This window comes from Nestor notabilis, unplaced genomic scaffold, assembly GCF_000696875.1.
Source record: "Nestor notabilis isolate BGI_N333 unplaced genomic scaffold, ASM69687v1 scaffold4515, whole genome shotgun sequence".
NCBI classification, from domain to species: Eukaryota; Metazoa; Chordata; class Aves; order Psittaciformes; family Psittacidae; genus Nestor; species Nestor notabilis.
The window spans coordinates 131-24,222 of NW_009929648.1; the positions used below are offsets into that span (position 1 = coordinate 131).

General features: G+C 36.6%; 1 protein-coding gene across 1 annotated transcript; it reads left to right on the forward strand.

Annotated features, from left to right (window-relative positions):
- Window positions 1-298: 298 nt before the first annotated feature.
- Window positions 299-18,775, forward strand: MTL5 (metallothionein-like 5, testis-specific (tesmin)). The gene is given in 13 exon segments (XM_010015072.1): window positions 299-760; window positions 2,654-2,771; window positions 3,727-3,785; window positions 5,478-5,636; window positions 6,267-6,387; window positions 8,049-8,125; window positions 9,536-9,627; window positions 10,175-10,246; window positions 10,834-10,936; window positions 12,382-12,519; window positions 13,060-13,235; window positions 14,267-14,421; window positions 18,735-18,775. Coding segments are annotated over 13 exon segments (1,773 nt in total).
- Window positions 18,776-24,092: the final 5,317 nt, after the last annotated feature.

The following is a 24,092-nucleotide window of genomic DNA, read 5'->3' on the forward strand; positions in this document are numbered from 1 at the left end:
AATGTGTTCAAAAGGTACAAAGAATGTGTTCTGGTAAAAGTGGTTGGTTTGTGTTGGCATGGTGGCCTGCGTTTTCTGGCAGATTCAGAACCCTAACAACCTCTATACAACTAGATTGCGAGTTACACAGTTGTGTGTTAATTGGGTTAATCTTCATCATTATATGTATGTGTTATTTGATTAAGACTATTTCGTTCACTTCCAGATAGAAAAGCTATTCAGAAGAATACCAAAATATAAAATTCGATTATCTTCAAAGGGAAAAAAATAAAATAATTAAGCTGTTGACAGTCTGTCCATGAGTATGGAGATATCATTTGATATAATAGACAGTGGGCTTGTGACTGTAATATTTAGTCAAAATAGTCCTGTTAGTTCTGAAAACTTAAATCTGGAAACTGTAGTAATTAATAATCCCATTGAAGAAGGATTGCTATCTAGTCAAGACAGTCATTTATACACTGTAAACATGGAAGAGACTTTGTTAGATTACTTCAAGTATCCACTTACCAATGAAAATCAAGATCCAGTAGTAAAAGTAGAAGAACAACTACATGGAAACAACAGCTGTGATGAAGATCTTGAAAAATACAAGGAATTAGATCTTCCAGAAGAAGCTGAACATATGCCTTTACCTTCCCTGCCTTCAAATGGTGTCCCCCTTTCTTCTGTAACGATGCAGCATAAAAATCCCAGCGTTCCAACTTCAAGCATTTTCTCTCCTGAAGGAACAGTCAATCAGAATGTCACAACGATACCAGTAAGATTAAGTGAAATAGGAATTTTTATATATTCATGCTTGTTTGTGATTTACATGTGGGGATTTAACACATTAAAACTTATATGGGAACCACATAACGTTTAAAGTTATATTATAAATTTTATATTAGAACAAACTTAGTAGGAAATTACAGAAATAAATTTCTGGTTTATATTGCCAGAAGTAACATGCAGTTGAACATATGGTTCTGACTGCAGTTCTTTTTTGTCAGTGTTACAAGCCATGTTTTTAAATGGCTGGGTAGTTATTTTGCTCATTAAAAGAACCTTATATTGTCACAAATATGCCCACTTTGGTTTTATATACTACTGTCTGTATTAGCAACTGTTAGGCAGTTGTACAAAGTACAAATAGAATATTAACTTTTGTTCTTTAATTCCACAGGTAACACGCTTGTCATCTTAAAATTTATAGTCCAATTGAGTTAAAAAGTAACTTATTTGCAGCAGTAAACTGTAGCCTCTAATGTTAAGTCTCCATGGGGAAAGTAGTTTCATAAGAGAGGGGTTTCCTATTACTTTCTATGTTTGGTAGTTTTTCTGTGTCGTTTGAAGTTGCATTTTCTATGTTTGATAAATTACTGTCTAGAAAGATATGCAGCATAAAGCTTCTTGTGATGCTCACGGGACCAAATCCAACTGCTTATTGCAGGCTGCTTCTAAAGGGGCACTGCGATCTCAAAGACAGCTTCCTTTGAGGAGCTATCTTGAGATACTTAAGCATAGCCGTTGATTTTTTTCCACATAAATGTTTTGACAAACAGTGCTGTTCTCAGATTCCAAACTGAAAAGCCCTAAGAAACTCACAAAAATCCCTTTGTTGCAAATGAGGTCTGATTTTCCCTTGCAGTATCCTACTAAGGTCACAGCGGGTCTGCCTGTGCAGGAAAAGTTCTATCACAGAAATCATTGCTACCCAGCCCAGTGTGCTTCCTAGTGGTGTTTCGTCCTGAGGTGCTTGAGGTTTGCTGTGATAGTTACCTTACGTGTTCTGGTTTTCTTTTTGATTCAGGTTATGATATAGTTTAAAAGTATCTCTGGCTTGCAAGGGCACACACAATGTTCAGTATTCTCAGTAGTTCTTTAATAATTGAGACCTTCAATCTTTCGAAATTTTATTGAGATACAAAAGGCTGCTGGAAGCCTCTAGAAAACAAAGATGCGATTAAGGAAGAACAGTTGCTTTCTGCAAAGACAAGTTGAAGATAGTGATCTTCACGATCTCTGTACACGGACCTGAAAATGAGATTTAGAAAAAGAATCTTTCTGGCCAGCTCTCTTTCTAGTATCCTTACAGTTCATCACACTAAATCTTCAGGTTTCCTTAATCTGCCCTGTTTCTTGAAGGACTAGAACAAAATTCTATGAGATTATAAATAATTTTATTGAAAGAAAGCAAGCTGGTCGGTTGTTTCTATGCTGCTTGCTTGCCTTCCTAAACTGCTGTCAATATGAAAAGGAAGCACAGCACACACAGATAGCAGATTTTCTAGTCTTAACAATGTCAATTCCAATTTGAAGCTAGAAAATAGTTGATATCTGTCTTTGTTCCATTTTCTGTTAATGCGGTTTGATTTTGAAAATACACATGTAGGTATTAAGTAGGATGCTATTATAGTTGTAAATGCATTAGATCTGAACCATAACTGTATTTTGAGCAGAAAAAGCGGAAATAATATTCCAAGTATAAAATGGTATCTGGTAATGCTCACTGGGCTGCAGCATTTATGTGCTTAATTATGTCATGAAAATCTAAATGACTTCTAATTTCCAAGGTAACTTTAAAGCAGATTTTTGTTTATTCATTTTGCTTTTCAAAAAATTAATCATTTAATGCATAAAATAGTTAGAAATGAAACATTCTTTTCTTCAGGTGTTCAGATCATTCATACTTCCAGTTGCAGGTGAGAATAAAGGTATTTATTATGACCAATTTAAAAGAATCCAAAACAGTACTATGCAGTTAGAAAACTTGATGAATTGCTTAAAAGGTAAGTTCCCCAAGTGACTGGGAGGGATTTTTATTTATTTGTTTTTCTCCTCTTCTAAGCTTAGGGAAGGATTTAAACAGCTAAACAAATTAATTTGGAGATTTGGCAAATTGCAGTATGAGCCTTTCTGATAATGTTAATATAACTAAGGTGTTTGAAAGGAGAATGGACCACTGTTTGATCATGTATGTTAATGCTGCTTCTACCACTCCGTTCAGTCTTTTCTCTTTCTCCCCATTTCCTTCAGGGGACTGTGAAGAATATATTCGTTCTTGCAGGACGTATTTTTGGTTTTTATTAAGTTGAACAATGTTTTTATTTCACTTTGAAATTTGACCAGTGGTTATGAAAGTTGGGTGGTTTGTACTGATGCTGCTGCTGACATTAAGCTTGTGAGCAGGTGTTTGGTACGTTCTGCCCTGAACCTGTGCTGCTTCAACCACTCCGTTCAGTCTTACTTTTAATTTTCTCTTTCTCCCCAGTTCCTTCAGGGGACTGTGAAGAATATATTCGTTCTTGCAGGACGTATTTTTGGTTTTTATTAAGTTGAACAATGTTTTTATTTCACTTTGAAATTTGACCAGTGGTTATGAAAGTTGGGTGGTTTGTACTGATGCTGCTGCTGACATTAAGCTTGTGAGCAGGTGTTTGGTACGTTCTGCCCTGAACCTGTTCAGGGTTAAACTGACCGCTAGGTTTGATCTTGCAAGGTAGTTCATCTTGAAGCTAAATAAATTCTACAAAATAATCACAATAAACCTTCTAAAGACATCAAAAAGACCCAAAGTGAAGTCTGTTTTTCCCAGCAAGCCTGTTACAAAAGAATATTAAGTACTTCTTTTACGAGAATGTAATGTCGCGACACCAGAATCTCTTTCATTGATCCTGTAAAGGAGCTCTTGGAATGAAACACTGATCTTTTTATAAACAAAACATGCTTTATTTTATGTACTAGAATCTGCAAGTGATATCTAAGGCTTACTTCAGACTAGTGCTTCTGTCTATGATGAAATAGTAAGTATGCATGCAAGATTTTATTGTTATTATTGGAAGGATCCGTCCAAGTGTTGAATATCTAAAATGTGATTTATTCTACGTGCCAGAGGGTAAAATTCAAACACTGTCCTATCTGATCTGTTCAGAAAAGAGAGGGAAAGAAAAATGTTGCTCTGTAGATTTCCTACACTGCTACATTGTGGAGGAAGGAAGAATAGCATCTGGAATTTTCTCCTATTTCTGTTCCTGCTGGCTCCTCTTGTTAGCCATTTGCACATTCTTGTTCCAGTTCGGGCCAGTTGCTGATGCGGGATGTGGGGGGGACTTCTAAGGCCACCTAAACACACTGGGACTCTGCCAAATACCCCTGGACAGCTGATTGGTATTTGAGCCTTTATCCCATGTGCAGTGCACATGAAGGAACAGGGCTGAGGGTGAAAACTTGGCTTTTACATTAGCATTCCTGGCCTAAGGAGAATCAGAGAACGGGTTGGATCAGTTTGGGTTGTAAGGGACCTTCAAAGGTCATCTAGTCCAACCCCCTACAATGAGCAGGGACATCTTCAACTAGATCAGGTCGCCCAGAACCACATCCAGCCTGGCCTCAAATGTCTCCAGGGATGACAAATCCACCACCTCTCTGGGAAACCTGTTACAGTGTTTTACCACCCTCATTATAAAAAATTTCTTCCTCATGTCCAGCCTGAATCTTCCCTCTTTTAGTTTAAAACCATCACCCCCTGTCCTAGTGCAACAAGCCCTGCTAAAAAGTCTCTCCTCATCTTTCTTATGGGCCCCTTTCAAGTAGTGAAAGGCTCCATATCTTTCCTGTACTGAGGACTCCAGAGTTGGACGCAGTACTCCAGGTGGGTTCTCACCAGAGCAGAGTAGAGGGGCAGAATGTTCTTTGCAACTTAATCTCTTAAAATGCTTGAGTGTTTCAAATGTAATTTCACAGATATATGCAAGACAAACTTGAGAAATCCAGGTATTTCATGAAAGGAAGATTTATGAAAACTACTGGAATTTCGTAGCCATGTTTTTCAAGGTTGTCCATTCAGTGTTTTAAAGTGTGTACTGAGAGGGGCAAGGCTTCATCTGGAAGGGTAACTTTCTAGAAGATGACATTATAATAAGATAATGGATTGGTAAGATAGGAGAGAAATTGGTTTTCAACAAATGCAACATTTATGGTGGAATGCCATGACACACAATAGTTCATCACTGTAACAAAAGTTCATTTTAGAAAAGTCTGATTTATAGGTATAACTGAATTTGCAGTCTAGTCTCAGATGTCTGCTTCTTACTTAGACTAATGCCCAATGATCTCCAGTCAAGTTGTATAATTCAAGATTAATTCTCGTTTCGCATTATTTTCTGTGGCTATGGCCTAACTTCTTCAAGGCAGTTTAGAAATCGATTGATGCTTCATGATGTTGGAGACACTGAACGCCATTGCTACTGTGAAGTAGGTTACTGTTCATTGTTATTCTTCAGGAATATCTTTGCTTGAAATATAACCAAAAGTCTTTCTGCCATTGACAAGTAAGTTGACTATTCTCAGTATTATATTTGAATACAATCCTCACTTTAAAACTTATGATTTCTGCAGATAAATTTTAAAATTTATTGTATTTGCTTGGAATTTAAAGTAGATTTTAAAGCAGATTTTAAAGCATGCCTGGTAAGTGCTAAAACTTTATATTTCAGCGTGAGGTAAGAGAGGCAGTTAGTAATGTTACTGAGAACCAACAAGACAGAAGAATTTTTCAGAGTTCAAATGTTGACGAGTCTGGCTGCAAGTTATTAACATTGCACAGTGTAATGGAGGAATCCAGAAGTTCACACAGGAATGATTGCAACCCTGTGGTAATTATATCCTGTAATTGATATCAAAACTGTATGCTAGAGAAAATTAACTTATTTGTAGCACACTACCATCAGAAAGTCACACTTACTAAGTGTGGTATCAAAAAACAATAAGGCAGTCGCTGTCTTGGATTCAGAGTCTATAATTTATCTAGTTGTAGTGCTACTTTATACAGATGTGGTTTTCTATTTAACAATTGGAAACAAAGAATCAGAATGTGAAGATTACTTCATCCAAAGGAAATGGTTTGATTTAAAATCACACCTAAAGAAATGAAATAAAACATGAACAAATTACAATAGTATGTTCTGGTTAGGGAACTGAATCTGAAGCCAGCACTGGTAAATACCTAGAATCAGCTCTGTAAAGCCCCATGGAGCAATTTAGAGAATCGGGAATCCATATCACTTAAACTGAGGAGCTACAGCATTAGATCTCAATAGCTGCTTCAAAAAATAAACTGAAATTAACGGGCAAAAAGCAAACATGTAATGTCATAATGATCCATTTGTTTGAGAGATTCCAGTCTGTGATTATGCTTCTTTATATGGCAGCTGGTACTCTTGTGAAAACCTTCATATGCTTAGAATTACAGTTTTTAAAAGCTAATCATTAGTTATTTGTTCCAGGTTATCTGCCAGCTGGAAGGAGGTACTCAAACACTCTGTATCAACAGTTGTGGCACACAAGAACTAAACCCAGTTCATCTAATTTCGGAGTATCACGACCAAAATAATTATCTTCAGTCAGGTATAATAAAAATGAAAATTATCTCTAGCTTGTCAGACAGTGTGTTAATGTGCAACTGAATGTGTTTATATTCTTAAGCAGCAACAGCAGTAGCTATCACCAGTTATTATTTTACTTTACTTTGTAACTGTAGAATTACTACGTGCTTCAGTGTAATAAAAATGATGTAAAGGATATGTTGAATTTATTGAAAGTATTTAATACACAGATTACTTTCCGCATAAAGCACATTTGGCACAAGCAGGGGCATACAGTTGCGTTTACCCTAGTTTGCCACAGTGTGTCACTGTTTCTTTATAAACGAGAAGCAGCGTTGAGGACTATGGGTCTATTTTAGTCGTGGGATTCAGAGTATCTCACTAATATCTACGTAATTATGTGAACTTGAAATACCATCAGTTTTTAAAGAAAGTAGTTTAATGAAAAGTACTTAATGGTATTTAGATGGAGTAGCACATTTTAATCTCAGCAGCAACAAAGTATTTGAGTGTTTAGTTTTAATTTAAATAAATATCTTTTTTACCCAAAAATAGCTTCCTCAAAACCATTGCTAACATTGTTTATTTCATTATGTATTATTATAACTTTATTACAGTAGTGCACTTTGATGGCAATGAGAAAACCAAGCTTTTTAATGGTAGGCACCATACAAGCACAGATATTGCTCTCAGTATCAATAGGTGCTGAGAATGAGCATTTCTCAGTAGATGCACTAGGTATGGAGCCTACTCACTTATGTTTGCGAGAAGCCATCAGAAGAATAAACCAGGCACATGCAATTTAAAGCTTATGTTCCTTTATAAAATCCAAACTCTCGTTCATTTGCTATAATGGTACGGAAGAACAAGCTGAGGAGGAGTGCACTGGCAAATGTTTTTTTAGTTTTTATTTGCTTGAGCTTTCTTCTGTTTAACTCATCTTCACAGCAAGTAAAAGAATTTGGTTCAGAAATAAAACTTTTGCATTTTCTTTCTTTATTCGGGAAGTAAGTAACTACAGGTAGAAGATTCATCTTGTAATCTTACTATGACCGATTGATAGGTCTTTTTCTGCAAGGGCTAGGGTGTTCATATACTTACATGCAGGTCTTCACTAGGACTTACACAAGGACTTACTCTTGCAGCAATAGTTTCTCCATAGGTTTTTAGAAATTTTTTTTTTTCATAACCTAAAGACCAGATGCTCTCTCAGAACTCTGGAAATTTGTAAAATAAGAACTGAGGCTAAATATATTTAATTGTTTCTGGTGGTGTTCTTAGAAAAATATTTTAAGTCTGTGGCATTTGTGTTTAAATGTACTTGATGTCATAGAATAAAAACAGCCTATGGTCAAATTCCTAGCTGAAAAATTGGTGGTGGTTGGTCTGTCAAGGGTGTTCTTCTGTGGTCGGGTTTTTATTCTTGGGGTTTTTTTTTGTAATGAAAACAACTTTTCTGGAGAGAAAACTTCTAGGTCCTTCATTGACACTATTTATTGTAGGATAAGTTTGGATTCAGAACTATGCTAACAGAAGGCAGACAGCCTCAGGTGATTTTTTTTTTAATTAACAAAATAAGTTGAAGATACCGATTTACCTGTATGCTTAGTCAAAAAAATATGTATGCATAAATGAAATTTTGTACACCATGAGTACTTCTTCAGGTAAGGGTCTTCTTTTCAGATGTGGACAACCCTGTAACAGCTGTACTGGGGCAATTTTCGCCTGATCCAGGTGAACTGGTTCTAAATGAGCAAGAGGTAAAGTAGCTCTGTCCTTTAAACTTGTCAATTTCAGTATACACTCTTTTTCCTTTTCTTAAAATGTATTGTTAAGTCTATGTTAGGAACTAATAATTGTATGCGTTTTCTAAAGACATTTTAGCTAGTTAGGACAGATTGGTTGTGTACTCAGTATGCTTTCTGCACAGAAAGTTTTCTGATTTCAACATTTTCTAGAATACCAGAATTAAAAATACAGTTTTCCATAGGAACAGTAAATTTATTTCAGTTTTGAAACCTTGATTTTGGTATGATATGGAATATATTATTTCTAAGAACTTTTTTAAGATAATTTTGAGGTGAAGGAAAGCACATTGGCTTTCACCAGAAGAAGGGGACTATTTCCTTCCAGTAGGTTTTTTTACACTCTTTTCTCCAATTAGGATTTAACAGTCATTAAGTCTTTATAATTTTTGTTGATGAAAATTGAACAGAAGACTAAAACTCTTTGTTATATGTTTGGCTTCTCATGTTTTACTTGCAACAGAGCTGGTAGCAAGAATCACTGCAATGTTTTAATTGTTAACTTTTTATTTGTGTGAAGTGAAGATGTGATGTTGGTACAAACACGGCAAATGGTTTGTGGATAGCAGCCACTATTACAAAGAAGGGAAGAAAAAGCCCAAGGGTCAGACTGAATGATGATCTAGGGAGTCTTTAATCGCTAGAGGTGGTATGTCTGCAAATAGGTGCCAAAACCTTCTGGAGCAGTGATGTAGTCAAGCTTGTAATTCTTCTCTAGCTTTATCCCAAATTAGTTGTTTCCTAGGTATCTTCTCTTGTTTTAAATATGCTAATTTTCCTCTTCTTTGTGGTCACCTAAGATTAGTCACCTACTTACAGTTATTCACTGTCCCTCCATTACTGGTAGTACCATCATAGTCCTAATTGTTCTTCCCTTGTCTTTCTGCATAACTAGGCCCTAATTAACCATATGTCTGAAGAGACAACAGATCTGAAGTGTGTTTTCTTGGTCTATGAGCTGATTATTATTTTAAATTTTGCTTAGTCTTCTACCAATTAGATGTCATATTGCAGATTAATGTAAGTCATAAAGTCACTAGTCAGTTTCAACTGACTACTGGAATTAAAAGCAAATAAACCTAGAATTATCAGTAAACTGAAACTAGCATGCCAACACTGCAACACTGAAAGCTGCTCTTGGTTCTTCGCATTGGGAGAATTGGGATTCCTGACATACTGAATGGTTTCCAAAAAGAGATGCATGCTGTTTTCATGGCTCTTTACTTCCATGACTTTTTATTAGGAACCTTGGCACTCACATTATCCCTGCAGCATTTTCTTTGTGTTACTTCTTCTGTTAACTTACAAAAGTGTATTTTTTTTTTAAATAATATGAACAGGATATATGCATTTTATCTTGAACAGTTTGGAAGTGGACCTTTAGGAGCAGTAGCCAGCACTGCCACATTCGATCTAGAATCAGATCTGCATGAGCTAGTGAAAATGACCTCAGAGGGGTAAGATTCATGAAACATCTTACATCCCTAATGACTTGTATTTAAAACTGGCAATGACTCCTGGACATTTTCATGTTGCATGGCTGCTTCTCTCTTGTAACAAAAATGCAGTTCTGTAAGAGTGCTTTCCGTATGTGTCTTGTTAGTCATGGTGCCAGGTGCTGGTGGTCCAGACTATGTAGGAGGGTTTCAGGTTATGTTTCCAAATCTAATCAGCATGTGGTTACCCTGTATTTGTAACACTAATGGAATTATTTTAATAATATTTAGTTGTGGATCATTTTTAAAGAAGATGCAAGTCCAGCATGAAAGGTGAGAGAGCTTTGCGGCTGCACAACAGGCAGCTGTGGTGGATAGCAGGAAATTATGGGTTGCTTATTCTCTTTTTCTCATGTACTCTCTGAGGCCACACTTGTTAAGTAGCACCAATATTGCTGTAAAAAAATAAAATCAGGATTTATTGTTTCAAAACTATAGAATAACTAGTTTTCATTGTAGTTGTATTTAGGGTTTTTTTCTGATTTTTTTCCTTTTCCAACCCGTGTAGCTTACCTTATCGTTCAGGGGTTACAAAGTCTAAGAAACCGTGTAACTGCACAAGATCTCAGTGTCTTAAATTGTAAGTAATACTTTATCAGCATTTAATAAATGCTTATAACAGTGCATGATGAAAGGACAAACATGGAAGAAATGTGTGCTTTAAGATGAACAGTACATACGTGTCAAAAATGACTCATCTGAAACCGAGTTAGGAAGATCCCCATTTGATGTAAACTAGTGTCAGACAAGCTCAGGATTTGCAGAGGTGTAGATGACTGCTTATAATGCAAATTATGAAAATTAAAAGAGAAGCTAGAAGAATTGTTCAGCGCATATGTGGAAAATCCTATGTAGGATGAAAATGCTGTATACTAAAATGGAATTTCTCTTTCTTGCTGCTGCTTTTGTACATAAATAATACGCAGAGAGATGTACACATGATAATTAAAGGTTGATTCATTGATGAACTAGGTGTGTTTTACAAAATGTAAAATTGAAAGAGAGAGAGAAGCTCTTTGTCTAGGTTTTGGGTGTGATTAAAGTACAGAGGAAGGAACATTTTCGTGAGTAGAAACTGAACATTCTGCCTAGAAGTAGAATTTAAATATTTACACTTAAACCAGTTAAGATTTTAATTGCTTATGTTATTTTACATGTTAATCATAGATATTGTGATTGCTTTGCCAATGGTGATTTTTGCAACAACTGCAACTGCAAGAATTGTTTCAACAATCAACTTCATGAAAATGAGAGATTTAAAGCCATTAAGGTGAAAAAAAGAGAGTACAGTACACATTGGTGTCAGCTTCATGTATGAAAAATACTGTGGTATTGTTTTTTCCAGTAGTTACAGTATTTGAAATATGTTATTTTTAATCTAAATAAAGCTAAGTGTTGCTTTTATTATTCTTACATAAAGAAATCTAGGGATTTCTGTCCTTTTTTTTATAGAACTTCTGATACTTGGGATTAAACTTGGTGATATGTTAGCTGGATGATATTTTTTATTCAAGCCCAAATTTAATTTCAGATAGTCTTTTCACATGAAGGAAAATCTATTGTATCCCAGAGTCACACAGTAGTAAAACAAATTATTACTATCCAAATTATTATTCTCATTGATAGATCATCTACAGCTGTCAGTGTTAGTCTTTCTGGTTGACCCATGCCGCATTGTAAAGTTGGATCTGCTCGCAGCAGCGCTGAACCCTCCACTAGTGAGAAGCAGGTTGCTTCTACATTTGGAGACTGATAGAGTAGAATAAAGAATAATATGTGGGCTAATTTTTGTGTGTATATCAAACGGCACAATCTGGCAATAACTTAATCTAATACATGTATTATGTTTTGTACGTGTTAAAGTGATAATGAGAAGTACTATTTTACTGCTGATGCTCAAAGAGCTTTGTGCTTCTTGTATACTACTCCCCAGAACACTTTTTGCATCATTCACATCATTTTGGGATTCTACAAGACATTGATCTAATTAGAGTTAAACTTTGCCAGTCAAAGCCACAGCAGTTTTTGCTGTCAATATGCAACAACTAGTTTTCAAATCAGATGTTTGTGTGTAGTTCAGCTGATGGGCTTGTTGGTGTCTAAGCACTCCTTTCACTGCTGTAGATGTCATCTTGTAAAACACGATAGATCTTCTTCGTCAGTGACGAAAGCATGCCTGTGCCATCCATAACTATTGCACATAAAGGGCATACAACCTCGTTACCTGCCTTTTAGTAGTCCATGGCATTGCAAGGTCTTGGGACATAACCTGCTGTTCCAATTCAATGCTGATGTGAGTGAACAATCTTTGTATTGGGTCATTAATAAAACAAGGTATATTTAAAACTTCTGAGATGTATGTAACTATCTATGCAAGGGCTCTTTCTTCACTGAGAACTACTTATTTCTGGTCAAAGTGGCATCAGCAGTGAAAGAAAACCAATCCCAGTTCTACTGAGTAGATTGGTCATTTAGGTTATTCCGTAAAACACAATGTAAGTTTCTTCCTGTGGTAGAGGCAGGTTGGCTCAGTGTTTTGGAGTCTCGGAATTCCTGCTCTCACATGCCATGGAAGACTCCTTTATCCAAGGGCTTTATACCACCAATCGTGAGAGTGGAAAATAAGAACATATTTGTTAAACATTGGATCACAGTCATTCAGGTGTCTGAAAACATTCCTTTGAGTTTCTGATAATCTAGCAATTTTTGTTTTAGGCCTGTCTTGATAGAAACCCAGCAGCTTTCTTACCAAAGATTGAGAAAAGGAAACTAAAAGAAATTAAACCTCACCATAACAAAGGATGTAATTGCAAGCGCTCAGAATGCCTCAAGAACTACTGTGAGTGCTTTGAGGTGCGTCAGGTGAACTGCCCTCTCATGAGTTACTTCCTTAACTTTGTATTCTGTAACTAGCAGTTGCTAAAACTAATAATTTATTTCTTTGTGTTTTTCGTCACAATACTTTTTGAACATCAGGCACCATCTTTTTCTTGTCATGGCTTTAAAGAACTGAATCTGGCTGAAGTAGATCAGCTAAGATTTTCAGTATTGGGAGCTCTCAACCAATGCCTTGCTTCAGAAGAAACAAGCAGTGGTTTTCTGCTAATTCTGATATTCTCTTTGCATCTGTGGTATTTTGTTATCTTGCAGAATTATGCACAAATTGATTGGACGACTGATATGTCCATGTACAGAACATCAACTGCAGAGAGTCCATGGAAAAAACCCTGTCTTGCTTCCTTACTGAATTGACACTGGTGGTCTTGCTCTGGGTGTATCCAAGACCAGAGCATCTAGAATAAGTCCCTGGTGGTATAGCTCCAATGGTTGCTTGAATCTACGTTTAGTTTAAGATTTATACAACTTTTATTCTAAGTGTTCTGTATTTTCCAGGCTAAAATTATGTGTTCCTCTATTTGCAAATGTATTGGTTGCAAAAATTATGAAGAAACTCCAGATGAAAAAATACAGGCAAACGTGCTAAACTACATGGACTTTGGAAATAACGAAGAAAATAGCCCAGTTTTAACATCAACATTCAAAATGTTATCCAAATCGAAGAAAGACAGGTGATTGTTTGGAAATAGAAATACATAATTCATTGGTCTGACGTCGTTAATGTTTTGTGTAGCCATTTTTATAATTAGCTAAGGAATAGTGACAGATGGCCTATATACAAGGAATCACTTCACATCGCATTTACCATCTTTTTTCTATAAATAAAAACATATCTAAAGGAGAGGCTGTAACTTTAAGTAGATAGTATACAGAGTTTAGGGATATATGTATTAGTTCTGCTTACATAACAGCAGTTATTTATGTGTTTATCACACATTTAATTTTCTGAACCTCTTCCCCCCTTAGCTACTTTATTTTTCATTCAGTTTCTCTATTCTTAGATTTTCCTATGTTCAGGCATTCATTTCTAACACAACCTTGACCAAAGAAGTACTAAGAAAATTGTTAATATTTTTCTGAATTATTTTTCAATTAAGAAGCATGCTTATATCACTGCTTCTCTTCCATCTGTTCTTCCTTTGGTCCACCTCCTGTCAATTTTATGTGTTGGCAATTTGGATTATAAAATATTCTAAGAAAGCCTGATGTTGTTATTGTTTTCTAACATATTTGAAGCCTAATCTCTATTTTTCTTGGTTTACAGTCATTTGCCTAATAAATAAAGCACCTGTTAATAACAATTAAAATTAATTAAATCACCTCTTAATTGATTTTAGGGAGCTTACTCCAGGCTCTAAAATTTTCAGTTTGCATACATAGTTTTCTTTGCTTCTTTGCATTAACCATTACCTTGAAATTCTTACCTGAATTCCATTTTTAGAAACACTTTCTGATGATCTAGTTTTAAAATATTTTAATAATTTCTCTTGTTGGTAGTGTATTGATGGGGTAGATGGTGCCAAGTTATGCCTTTGCTTGAATCACGCAGTGAAATTCCTACAGAGATACACCTTACAGCAACTACTGCTGCTACTCTCCTTCAGCTCTGTGCATTCCAACTTTTAACTGAGCTTTGCAGTCTGTCCTTTATTTTGTGTATTTTAAATGGAGATATTTCATACAGTTTCTTTCCCCCTGTTAGGCAACCAGCTGTATGTATATCTTGGGAAGAAGTGAAAGCAGTATGTGCTTGTCTCCTGGTGCAAGCTCAAGAAGCAGAAGAACGAGGTTACTCTGTCTGTCTAGCTGAGCAGATGATCATGGAGGAATTTGGGAGATGTTTATCCCAGATCCTGCGTGCATGACTGAAATCTAAAGGACTGAAAGTTGAATAATGCTCAATGTATTACAGAGCCAAGAAATAGTAATATTGGTATGTTGCCACAGTCTCCACAATTTTGCTGCTTAATGATCTTACTTTGGTCTTTTGTGGGAATAATTTCATTGACTTCAGCTGAATTCTTTTTGAATTATGGTGGTGTAAGTGTAATCAGCATCACATCCAGCATTATTCTGAATAACTTAATGCTGTTGAAAGTGTATTATATATTTTACAATTATATATTTTATATATAAAACATTTCCTCTCTAGTTAGGGCCTTCTGAGCTAATTCTTCAGTCTTTACCTAGACTCCTTGTTAAATTAACTTTAAATTACTTTATTTCATGTTTATGTGAGTAGAGATAAGGCAGAAATTTAAGTAAGACTTTGTTATCTTAGGTGGGTTATTTTATGACATATGAAACAATTCTATTTCTGGTGGTAGTAGGCAAATCCACTAAGGCAAATCCACAAAACTTAGTTGTTTTGGCAACTTATTTTTGCTGTCTGCAAATGTACTATTCTTGGAAAACAGAACAATGTTGTCAGGAGATTTGGTATTTATTGTAGGAAAAAAACCCCACACCAGATTTTGTTCAACATTAGATCTGTTAGACAGATGAACCTCATAAAGAATAGGAGGAAAATTATCTCCTTTTTACTACTACTGTAAAGTACAAAAGTTTGTGATGGAAAAATCTTTTATGTACATATCATTTAGCATTGAAATTTGCTGAATCCTACATTTGCAATCCAGCTTCCCTTAAAGCTTGGAATACCTTTGTTTAATTATTCATTTTTCTTATGTGGACATTTTCTTTGTGACATTTCTTCCTCTTCTCATTGTGCTGTTGGGATAAGAGTAGATTTAATTTTCTTTAACAGGAGTAAGCTATTTGCTGCCATTTTTCTGGAAAAAATAAAAAAGAAAATCATCTAAATGAATTGGCAGATTATATAAAAATGGATGTTATTTGGTTTTGGACATTTTATGCTAAGTTGGTAACGTACGCTTGGATATTTTTGGCTTTTATGCTTAAATTAATAAAGATATTCTCCATGTCATGTTGATTCATGAAAAATTGCCAGGACAGGAGGTGAGACTGCATGGTATTTTAAGTTTTTGTTTAATACGAGGGAGGGCTTTTTTGTTAGTGGTAGTTGATATGTGAATGGGTTCCATTCTATATCTTTGTTTTTAACAACTGCTGCTTGAGATTCCTGAAGGTCAGAGGAGAAAATGAATTCTCAAAGTGCTCCATAAGTGATATGGCACCGTCTATATACTTCACCCCTTCTTGGGCCCTTCAGTTCCTAAGATGATTTCTTCTGGTTTTGGAATTAATATTTACATAAAGACATTGTCTTAAAAAGTATTTGTCCCCTAATAGAGTTACTAAGAGGTCATAAATCAGAAGAGCACACAAGGGCTGTAGAGTCAATAGGCACTCCATAAGGAAGCAAAGCATGAAGAGAAAAAGAAAGCAGCCTATATTGCTAAATATTGCCTTGAAATAAAATTTCAGAAATCAACTCACTAAAATTCCCACTGGCATTGAGGTTCAGTAGGATTAACACTAGTAAACAAGAAACTGGGGCTAGCACTAGTGACGTAAGTCTGGATTAAGAACAGCAATTTGAAATAGAAATGCAAAATAAAATTAAAAATTATTGGGAGGTGTAGAAAAAGAAAATACATTCTAAGAGGAACTGTTAGAATTGTTGAAAAACTAAATTCCGTGTAATACAGGCTCATGTTCAGATGCATCTTGATCTGAATACACACAGCAGGTCACAATACCATAATGTAAAATGGCAATTTTTTAAGCCCAAAAGAGAAATGAGCTCAAATATGGGGAAGAAACAATTAAGAAGAAAAATAATAAGATTTTGACAAGTTAAGAAGTTGGAAAACAATAAAGAAAAAGGGAAAAATTCACAGGGCAAATTAAAGGAAAAAATAAAGATAATTAAAATGGAATTGGGGTGGTGGTGTGGTTCAAGCCCACAGAACCACGCAGCCGCTCGCTCGCTCCCCCTGCTTTTTCCTCCTCCAGCTCCCAGAGGGATGGGGAGGAGAATCGGAGGAATGCAACTCCCACAGGTTGAGATAACAGCTCTCCAGTAACTAAGGTATAATACAAACCACTGCTGCTACCAATAATAATGATAAGAGGAATAACAAGGGGAGAGGACACAACCGCTCACCACCCGCCGACCGATACCCAGCCCGACCCGAGCAGCGATCTGGGCCTTCCGGGTAACTCCCCCCAGTTTCTATACTGGGCATGACGTGCTGTGGTATGGAATACCCCTTTGGCCAGTTTGGGTCAGGTGTCCTGTCTCTGCTTCCTCCTGGCTTCCCCTCCTCTCTGGCAGAGCATGAGACTGAGAAAGTCCTTGGTCAGAGTAAACATCACTGAGCAACAACTAAAACCATCGGTGTTATCAGCATTGTTCCCAGGCTGAAAGTCACAAACACAGCACTGCACCAGCTACTGAGAAGGAGAAAAAATGACTGCTGGAGCTGAACCCAGGACAGTGGGAAAAATAAGGAAATTCTATTACCAAAAGTAAATGGTAGGAGTGCAGGGGAGAAATACAAATAGCACAGTATGGGAAATAAATGAAGAAGAAATGATCTACAGCTTTGAGTGACATCCCTAGGTTCTCATCTCTGATAGACATGATGTATAATGCTGAGAACTTCTCTCAGAGTACCAGCTAAGAAGACTCGAGGGAAGGTTTCTGCATTTTCTGCATGAATTTTGAAGTCACTGTATAAATGAAACAGGCCATAAATGAAGTTAATATCAATTAGATTGTATTTTGTAAAAAAAGTACAAGGCACAAGAATGTGTAAGAGTTTACACTGAGGCAACAAGAACCAACTAGTAAATGTAAAAAGCTGAAATTAATTAGCTTTTTCATTATGCAGCAGTAAAGCCCATTTGATTTAATATTTTTTATATTACAGATGCTATAAACTTGGTCTGTAAAAACACTCCCAGGCTCTGTGGTGACTAGGATTGTAATTATATTCTGATAGCAAAAGATAAATACAAAGCAGAAGTTGATGATTCATAATGTAATAGACAAACCCAGCAAAAGCAATTTCTGTAATTGTTAGCAAACTCAAAAACTCTGTAAAAGAGAGTTACATAGTCAATAATGAAAGCTAAAACTAGCTTTGTGCAAGTAATGCTTTGTGCAGTCAGTGGGGAAATTATTTGAGTATAACACTGACACAGCTACAGATTTCCTCCTGAAAGTCAGGTAGGAAAGATGCACCAGTTTTATTAACTAAGTGTAGTCCTTTTGTGCTAAAGAAAGGTTTTCTTTCATAGCAAAGGTGAAAACTGTCTTGGGGAAAAGGGCACCCGAAATCCAGTCATGAGAAGGTCAAGGGGGTAGCAGAAAAAGTTCCGTACAGAGAAGATTGAGAAGGAAAAAATCTGGCTGAATAGAATTGAAACATGTGGCAACTGTAGAAGGGAGAAAATGGCTTTTCAAGTAAGTTGACAATTTGCCTTTCTATTCCATACAAGGGTCTTGGAAATTAGATACTAATGAATGGAACTTTTTAAAATGGCTTTACATGAACAAGAACTAAGTAGAACTGCCTTCAGTCATTGCTGCTTCATCTAGCAGAAGAAACGCTGGCCCCAGCAAATAAATATTTCAGAAGGAGAAGGATAGCTAAGGTGTTAAGCAGGGATAGCAACTACTGTGCTGTTCTTGGTAATGGATCTTCTTTTCTTTTTACGGTATCTTATAGTCTGTTCAATTTCTGAATATGAAATTATGATATATCAAAAAGAGATACATTCATGTTTCTGAGAAAACAAGCAGGAATTAAAAACCAAGGAAGCCCATGGATTCATAATTCCATGAACTATTTACATTTAACCTTGCAGAGAAAACACAGAGACCCTTTTGAAACTGGTGATGTGTCAGTCTCATCTGAAAAGGACAAGAAATACTACTCTTTTAAAGATAAGTAAGGACAGAGATTGTTCTATTGGGTACAATTGCAAAGTTACTTAGAGTGAACATTCTCATCCAATGTCTGTTTTCTATTTAATTTTTAACCTATGGATATATCAGACAGTATTCTAAAGGCTTTGTAAACTGTTGTCAAGATCTTCAGTGCAGAGACCAGGGCTCAGCACATTAAAATTATTTCAGAAAGTTCTCTGAAATTCAGAAATTCAGACACTGCTAAGAGGTGCCTCTTGGCTCGTAATCATGCTTTTCCACTGAAGGATGTTGTAATGTGGTAAGTGAGATCTTATTTCGAGGTATGGATTGGTACAGAGTGAAAATTAAGTGGGGAACTAAATTTCTCATATATAGATAACATTGGATAAGAGAAGCAACACACAATACAACCAACTCCATGAGAGCTTTACATAAAAATTGAAAGTTGCTATCTGATGCCTTCCCTATTAGTTACATGTGGAATCTCTTCCTGCTTGATTAGGGCAGGTGCCATCTAACTTAGTCAACTGTTCATAAGGGTATCAGGGATTAAATGTTTCTGTTTCACGACACAGAATAAAAAAATTGAAGTACATTCTGATAGCAGAACTTTTTAGATTACTTGGCCATTTGAGAAGCTGACATATTTGGAGAGGAAGAGAAAAGGGCAAATGTCAAGGGAGCCCCAATTTTAGTACAGAGCAGTATGAAGGGGTACATAAAAGCAAATGGAAATACGAGACATACGCCTCAGAAAGAATGGTAGCTGGAGCAAAGCAGCAATATGTACAAAATAACTTCTAATTCTATATTTGTTTTGCATCAGTTTGAGACAAGTGGAGGCAAAAAGAAATTAAATGGTGAATCAAGAGGTGACTCTAAGCTACCAATATTCATTTATACAGCTATGGAAAAGCTTAATACTGTTCTAGAGAATATTAGAAAAGATATTTTTAGTAGAAAGAGAAAAATGTATTATTTTACAAAACACTGCTAAATCCCATTTGGAACACTGTGTACTGTTTCGGTCATCTGTGCTCAAGAAAGATAAACTTAATTTGGAACAGATGCAGTTCTCGGAAAGCCTCCTGGGATGAATGAGGGAACGGAATACCTGTCTTTAAATGGAGAGAACAAAGGAGTTTGATTTATTCTAGACAAATAAAGCCTGAAAGGAGATATGATTCCTCTTTATAAATAAATTCAGGGGATAAATATTGAAAAGAGATAGAAACTGTTAAAGATAAAAGATGCATATCACTTGAATTTGGAACGGAAAGTAGGTTTTCCTAACCATTTGAAGAGTAGAGTTCTGAAAGGGTCTTCCAGGTAGGATAGTGTCAGCCAGGAACCTAAACTAATTAAAAATGGATCTTCAAAAAACTGCATAATGAATCAGATATTATGAAGATAATAAATTATGTCTACAGTACAAGGCTTTGGGTGTCTATACATTAGCATATTCAAGAAATTTTGAAAGGAAAACCTGTAGATTATGCCACATATTCCTTGCACGAATCTCATTCTTTGGGGCTTTTGCCAGTCACCTATGGCACCCAGAAAAACATTTCTTCTCCTTGATAGGTCATTCTCAGAACCATTAAGCACTGAACACTAACAGATGCTGAGGCAAAACGCAGGCATGGGTGTTAATCTCGTTAGAGATACTAAATTCACCTGTTTAAATGCTCAGGCTTGCATTGATCAGGCTTACTTTGGGATCATGAAAGAAGTTTTTTTGGGATTTGGAATTGTTTTGGGATCCTCTATGAGGGTCATCTATGTATTTAATATTCTGCCAATGCAAAGATTTACTTAATGTTTCTTTCCGTAGCATGGTGTTGTTTTGAATCACGGTTCACATGTGAAATATACCAAGAAAGTGCTGGAACCTGTTTGGGGATCATGAAGTATATGTTGTGTAGTGCCTTCTAAACTGTACACATTGCTTACTGTCAACAAGGGACTTTGGGTTTGAAGATCCAACCCTATATGACTAATTCGACACCAAAAAATTGATGGTACCTGAGCAAGGAAAGCAGAAGAGCTCAGGTGATTGTAATAAGATTAGCCTGCAGCCTGCTTGTTGCCACACAAGTCCATAGTGATGAGGTAAAAACAATGTCAAAGTAGGAATTCAAACTGGTGAGCAAGGATCATCGGCATATATAGCAAGGCACGGATGTATCTATGAAGTAGCTTAGGAAGGTACAAGGCCTGAGTGAAGGGGGGAGGTCTCCAACAAGGCTTCTCACAGCTCTCTCTCTCACAAGTCTGATCTACAGCTGTGCCAGATCAGAGCTGGCTTCCAGCACAGGCAGCCAAATCTCTAGGAGTGGAGGAAAAGGTTGGTGCATTGGGGTCCTGGCAGGACGGCAAGACCAACAGGTTTATTGTGTTATTCCAGGTTCTATTGATTTGAATGACTATACCTGTTGCAGTGATAGTTTTGTGTATGTTTGGTACTTTGGACGTGTCTGTATTTCTGCTTCTGGGGTAAAGCAATGGTAAGTCAGTTTATTCTGTAGAGCTACTTGTGATTGACTGACAGAGTGCATGGGGAACTCGACACAAGTGGGCTTCATTCCAAATGTTGCAATGTGGCAACCTGCTGTGGCATACTTTATGTTGCTTATTTATTATAGTTCTTTATTTACAGTCATAGTCAATAAATAATTAAGCTATGTTAAGCCTTGTGAGAGATGCTAAGAGTTAACAAATTTCCTAATGAAGTGCACACCCCGGAGCTCAGTTTGCAGAAATGATTTGGTTTGTGGCTAAGGACGTAAAGAGGGACTCCAGAGACCTGAGTTTGCTTCTCAGCTCTGCTACATGCTTCCTGGCTGGTCTTGAGAAATTCACTGAATTTAATTCAGGAAGATATTTGAGTGAAAATGAATAATAAACCAAAGTATATTGCCAAAGACTTTCTTGAATTAGGACTCTGGGAAGCAGGATGACAGCCCCACTCCTCCTCTTCCCTTCCCCCCCCCATTTTCCTTTAGTCTGACAGTTTAGAGCTCAGTCCAGAACCCATCCAGAATCTCTCTATATACTTCAGGAAACTCTGAGTTAAGCCTTTAGAAACAGTAAGGAATATCAAACCCTGAGCAGGTACCTAAGAGAATGGGGGCCTGATTTCAGCTGAGGCCTCTACTACAGCATAAACTGTAAAAATACTGCTAGTATGTTTGGGAAAAGAAGAGGTATACAGCGAATTTGCAAGACCCAGTAGCCAGCTTACAAGCATACCCCAAAATAATGCTTTCATAAGTCTTCATTATAGTGTGGCTATTCGCCATTCAGTATTACCCACTTCAGAGACCAAATGTGACTCATTATTAAATTACTTCAATCTGTGCTGATGTAGAAGCACCCCTGACACATCTCTTTGTGAGCCATTTCTTCAGAGTAATTGCATTAGTAATAGCCGATTACACAGCAATCTTATGTTCCTACAAAATTAAAGTAATTACTGTAGCTAGAAACACATCCCCCCGTATTCTGTCCTAGCAAGGGAGCTGGTAAAAGGCAATGTAATGCTTCAATTCTTTCTAATAAGAGAAACATTAAGGTATAATTATATTATTGATGTGGTGTAAGAGAAGTTTTCATATCTGAAAGAGCATGGAAACAAAATTATAGTTTGAAGATACAAATTCCTAGTCCATAAAGGGGAAAAAAGGATCTTTGCATTTAGGTTCCTTAACAAATATGGAGGAAATATATCAGAAATACACGAATGAGTTTGTGTTCTGCAGTTTAAAAGTAGCAATGTCTGTCTTTGGAATAGATTTGTTATGCAAAAGGTGCTTTTTCCTTTGAACTGGATTGTTCAGAGAAGCTGATACGGGTTTATTTCTTTACCGAAGTGAATAGGTATTAATTTGTTCATATGACAAACCTCCTGAACACTGGTGTCAGCTTCTAATGAGTCTGTATCCTGTAGAACTGACTTTGCCTTTTAATTTTCACCTTTCGTTGTGTCTTTGAGGAAAACCTGACATTTCACGTTATGTTTAATGTAAGAGCTGGGGAAGAGCAGACAGGCCACTCCCTGAGAATTCAGCTAAGTAATTCAATGCTCAATAGTCTAGAAGAGATACTGAAAAGCCAATCTCTTCACAGGTATTATGGGGTGTCAGAATTCATAGACAGAGTGCCACTAGGTCATTTGAGTGTGGCATTTTGTGTTTGGGTGTGGGAGGATGAAACTGTGCTCCGTGACATAAGTACTCCTTGAGGTTTCACTTTCTTTCACACTAATGTGCCATGTTTGAATTGCTGAGTGCAAGCTGATGGCCCTGGTGTAGAAAAAAAATATCCACTTACGGAATATTTCTTGCAATATGTGATGAACAGAAATGATAAGAATAACATGGTGCTCCAAATTGCTTTGATTACAAAAGCCCAGCAAGTGCATCTGGATTGTTTAATTAACATAGCCGAATAAGAGAAAAGTGTGAGGTTAAGCTAAATCCCATGGATGCAAGGATCTTAGCAAATGTCGTATATAGTTGCCATTTATTAGTAATTATTACAGTGAATGAAATGGCTCCTTTAAAATGTCTAGAAATGAAAAGTATTATGGGATCATAAATGAGTTTTAAGACATAATAATGTCTTAACTGCTGCATGTGGAATTCAGCGTAGCTTACATTTTGCTTATAGAGAAAAGGTAAAAAAAGATAAAGATGAGGGGAATACAGGAATATCTTCCTCCCAAAATGCCACAAGTGTTGTATAGCTGATGTTCTGAAAATGAAGAAGTTACTTTATTCCAAAGCTTTTCTGCCCATGTCTAGTGGCAATATGAATTCAGAAAATTTGTAAGTGAAAACTCATACATATGAGGGAAACTTTGGTTAATTTTAACTAATTAGAATCATTTACAGAGTTCCACGAGTTGAGGTATAGACAATAAACATAAGCAGACTGCCCCAGTTCTATTGTGTCGGAGATAATTGTGGCTGCTGAGCAGTTCTTTATTGAACAGACCTGGGATGATATTTCATGAACCAGTCCTTGAAGAGATGAAGTCTGTCCTCTGACAAGTCTTTTCTGTGTTACGAAGATTTGTAGGTGGCTTGTCAAGCAAGCAGCTGTTACTTGTGTTATAAGGTGAGTGATAGGCAGAAATACAGGAAGATACTTTGCACAAATCTACTGTGAGTTCGATCATTAAAACTACAGTTAATTTACAGCTCTGGAGATTTTTAACTCTATATTAACTCAAGTAGCTGGAGCAGGCTCCTGGCAGGAGCTGTGTCCCCAGTAGGGAAATCTTGCTTGAGGAGTTCATTAAGGAAAAGCCCAATGCTGAAGAGTGTGAGGAGGAAAGAGCAGCAGTCACAGGGCAACACCACTCCCCGTCCACCTGCACTGCTGGTGGGGGAAGGAGGTAGAAGGGTTGAGAGTGAGGTAGAATGTGGGAAGAAGGGAGGAGTAGGGGGAAGCTGGTTTTAGATTTGCTCTTATTTCTCATTATCATACTCTGATTAATTGGCAATAAGCTAAAGTGATTTCCCCAAGTCGAGTCTGTTTTGCCTGTGATATATAGAGCAGCTTGGTGATTACCCGGCAGCCAGCCAAGGTCAACCCATCACAGTCTGGTGTTGCAGAAAGCCCCTTCTCCCTGAGCAAGAGTTTTTTAATGGGTACCCTA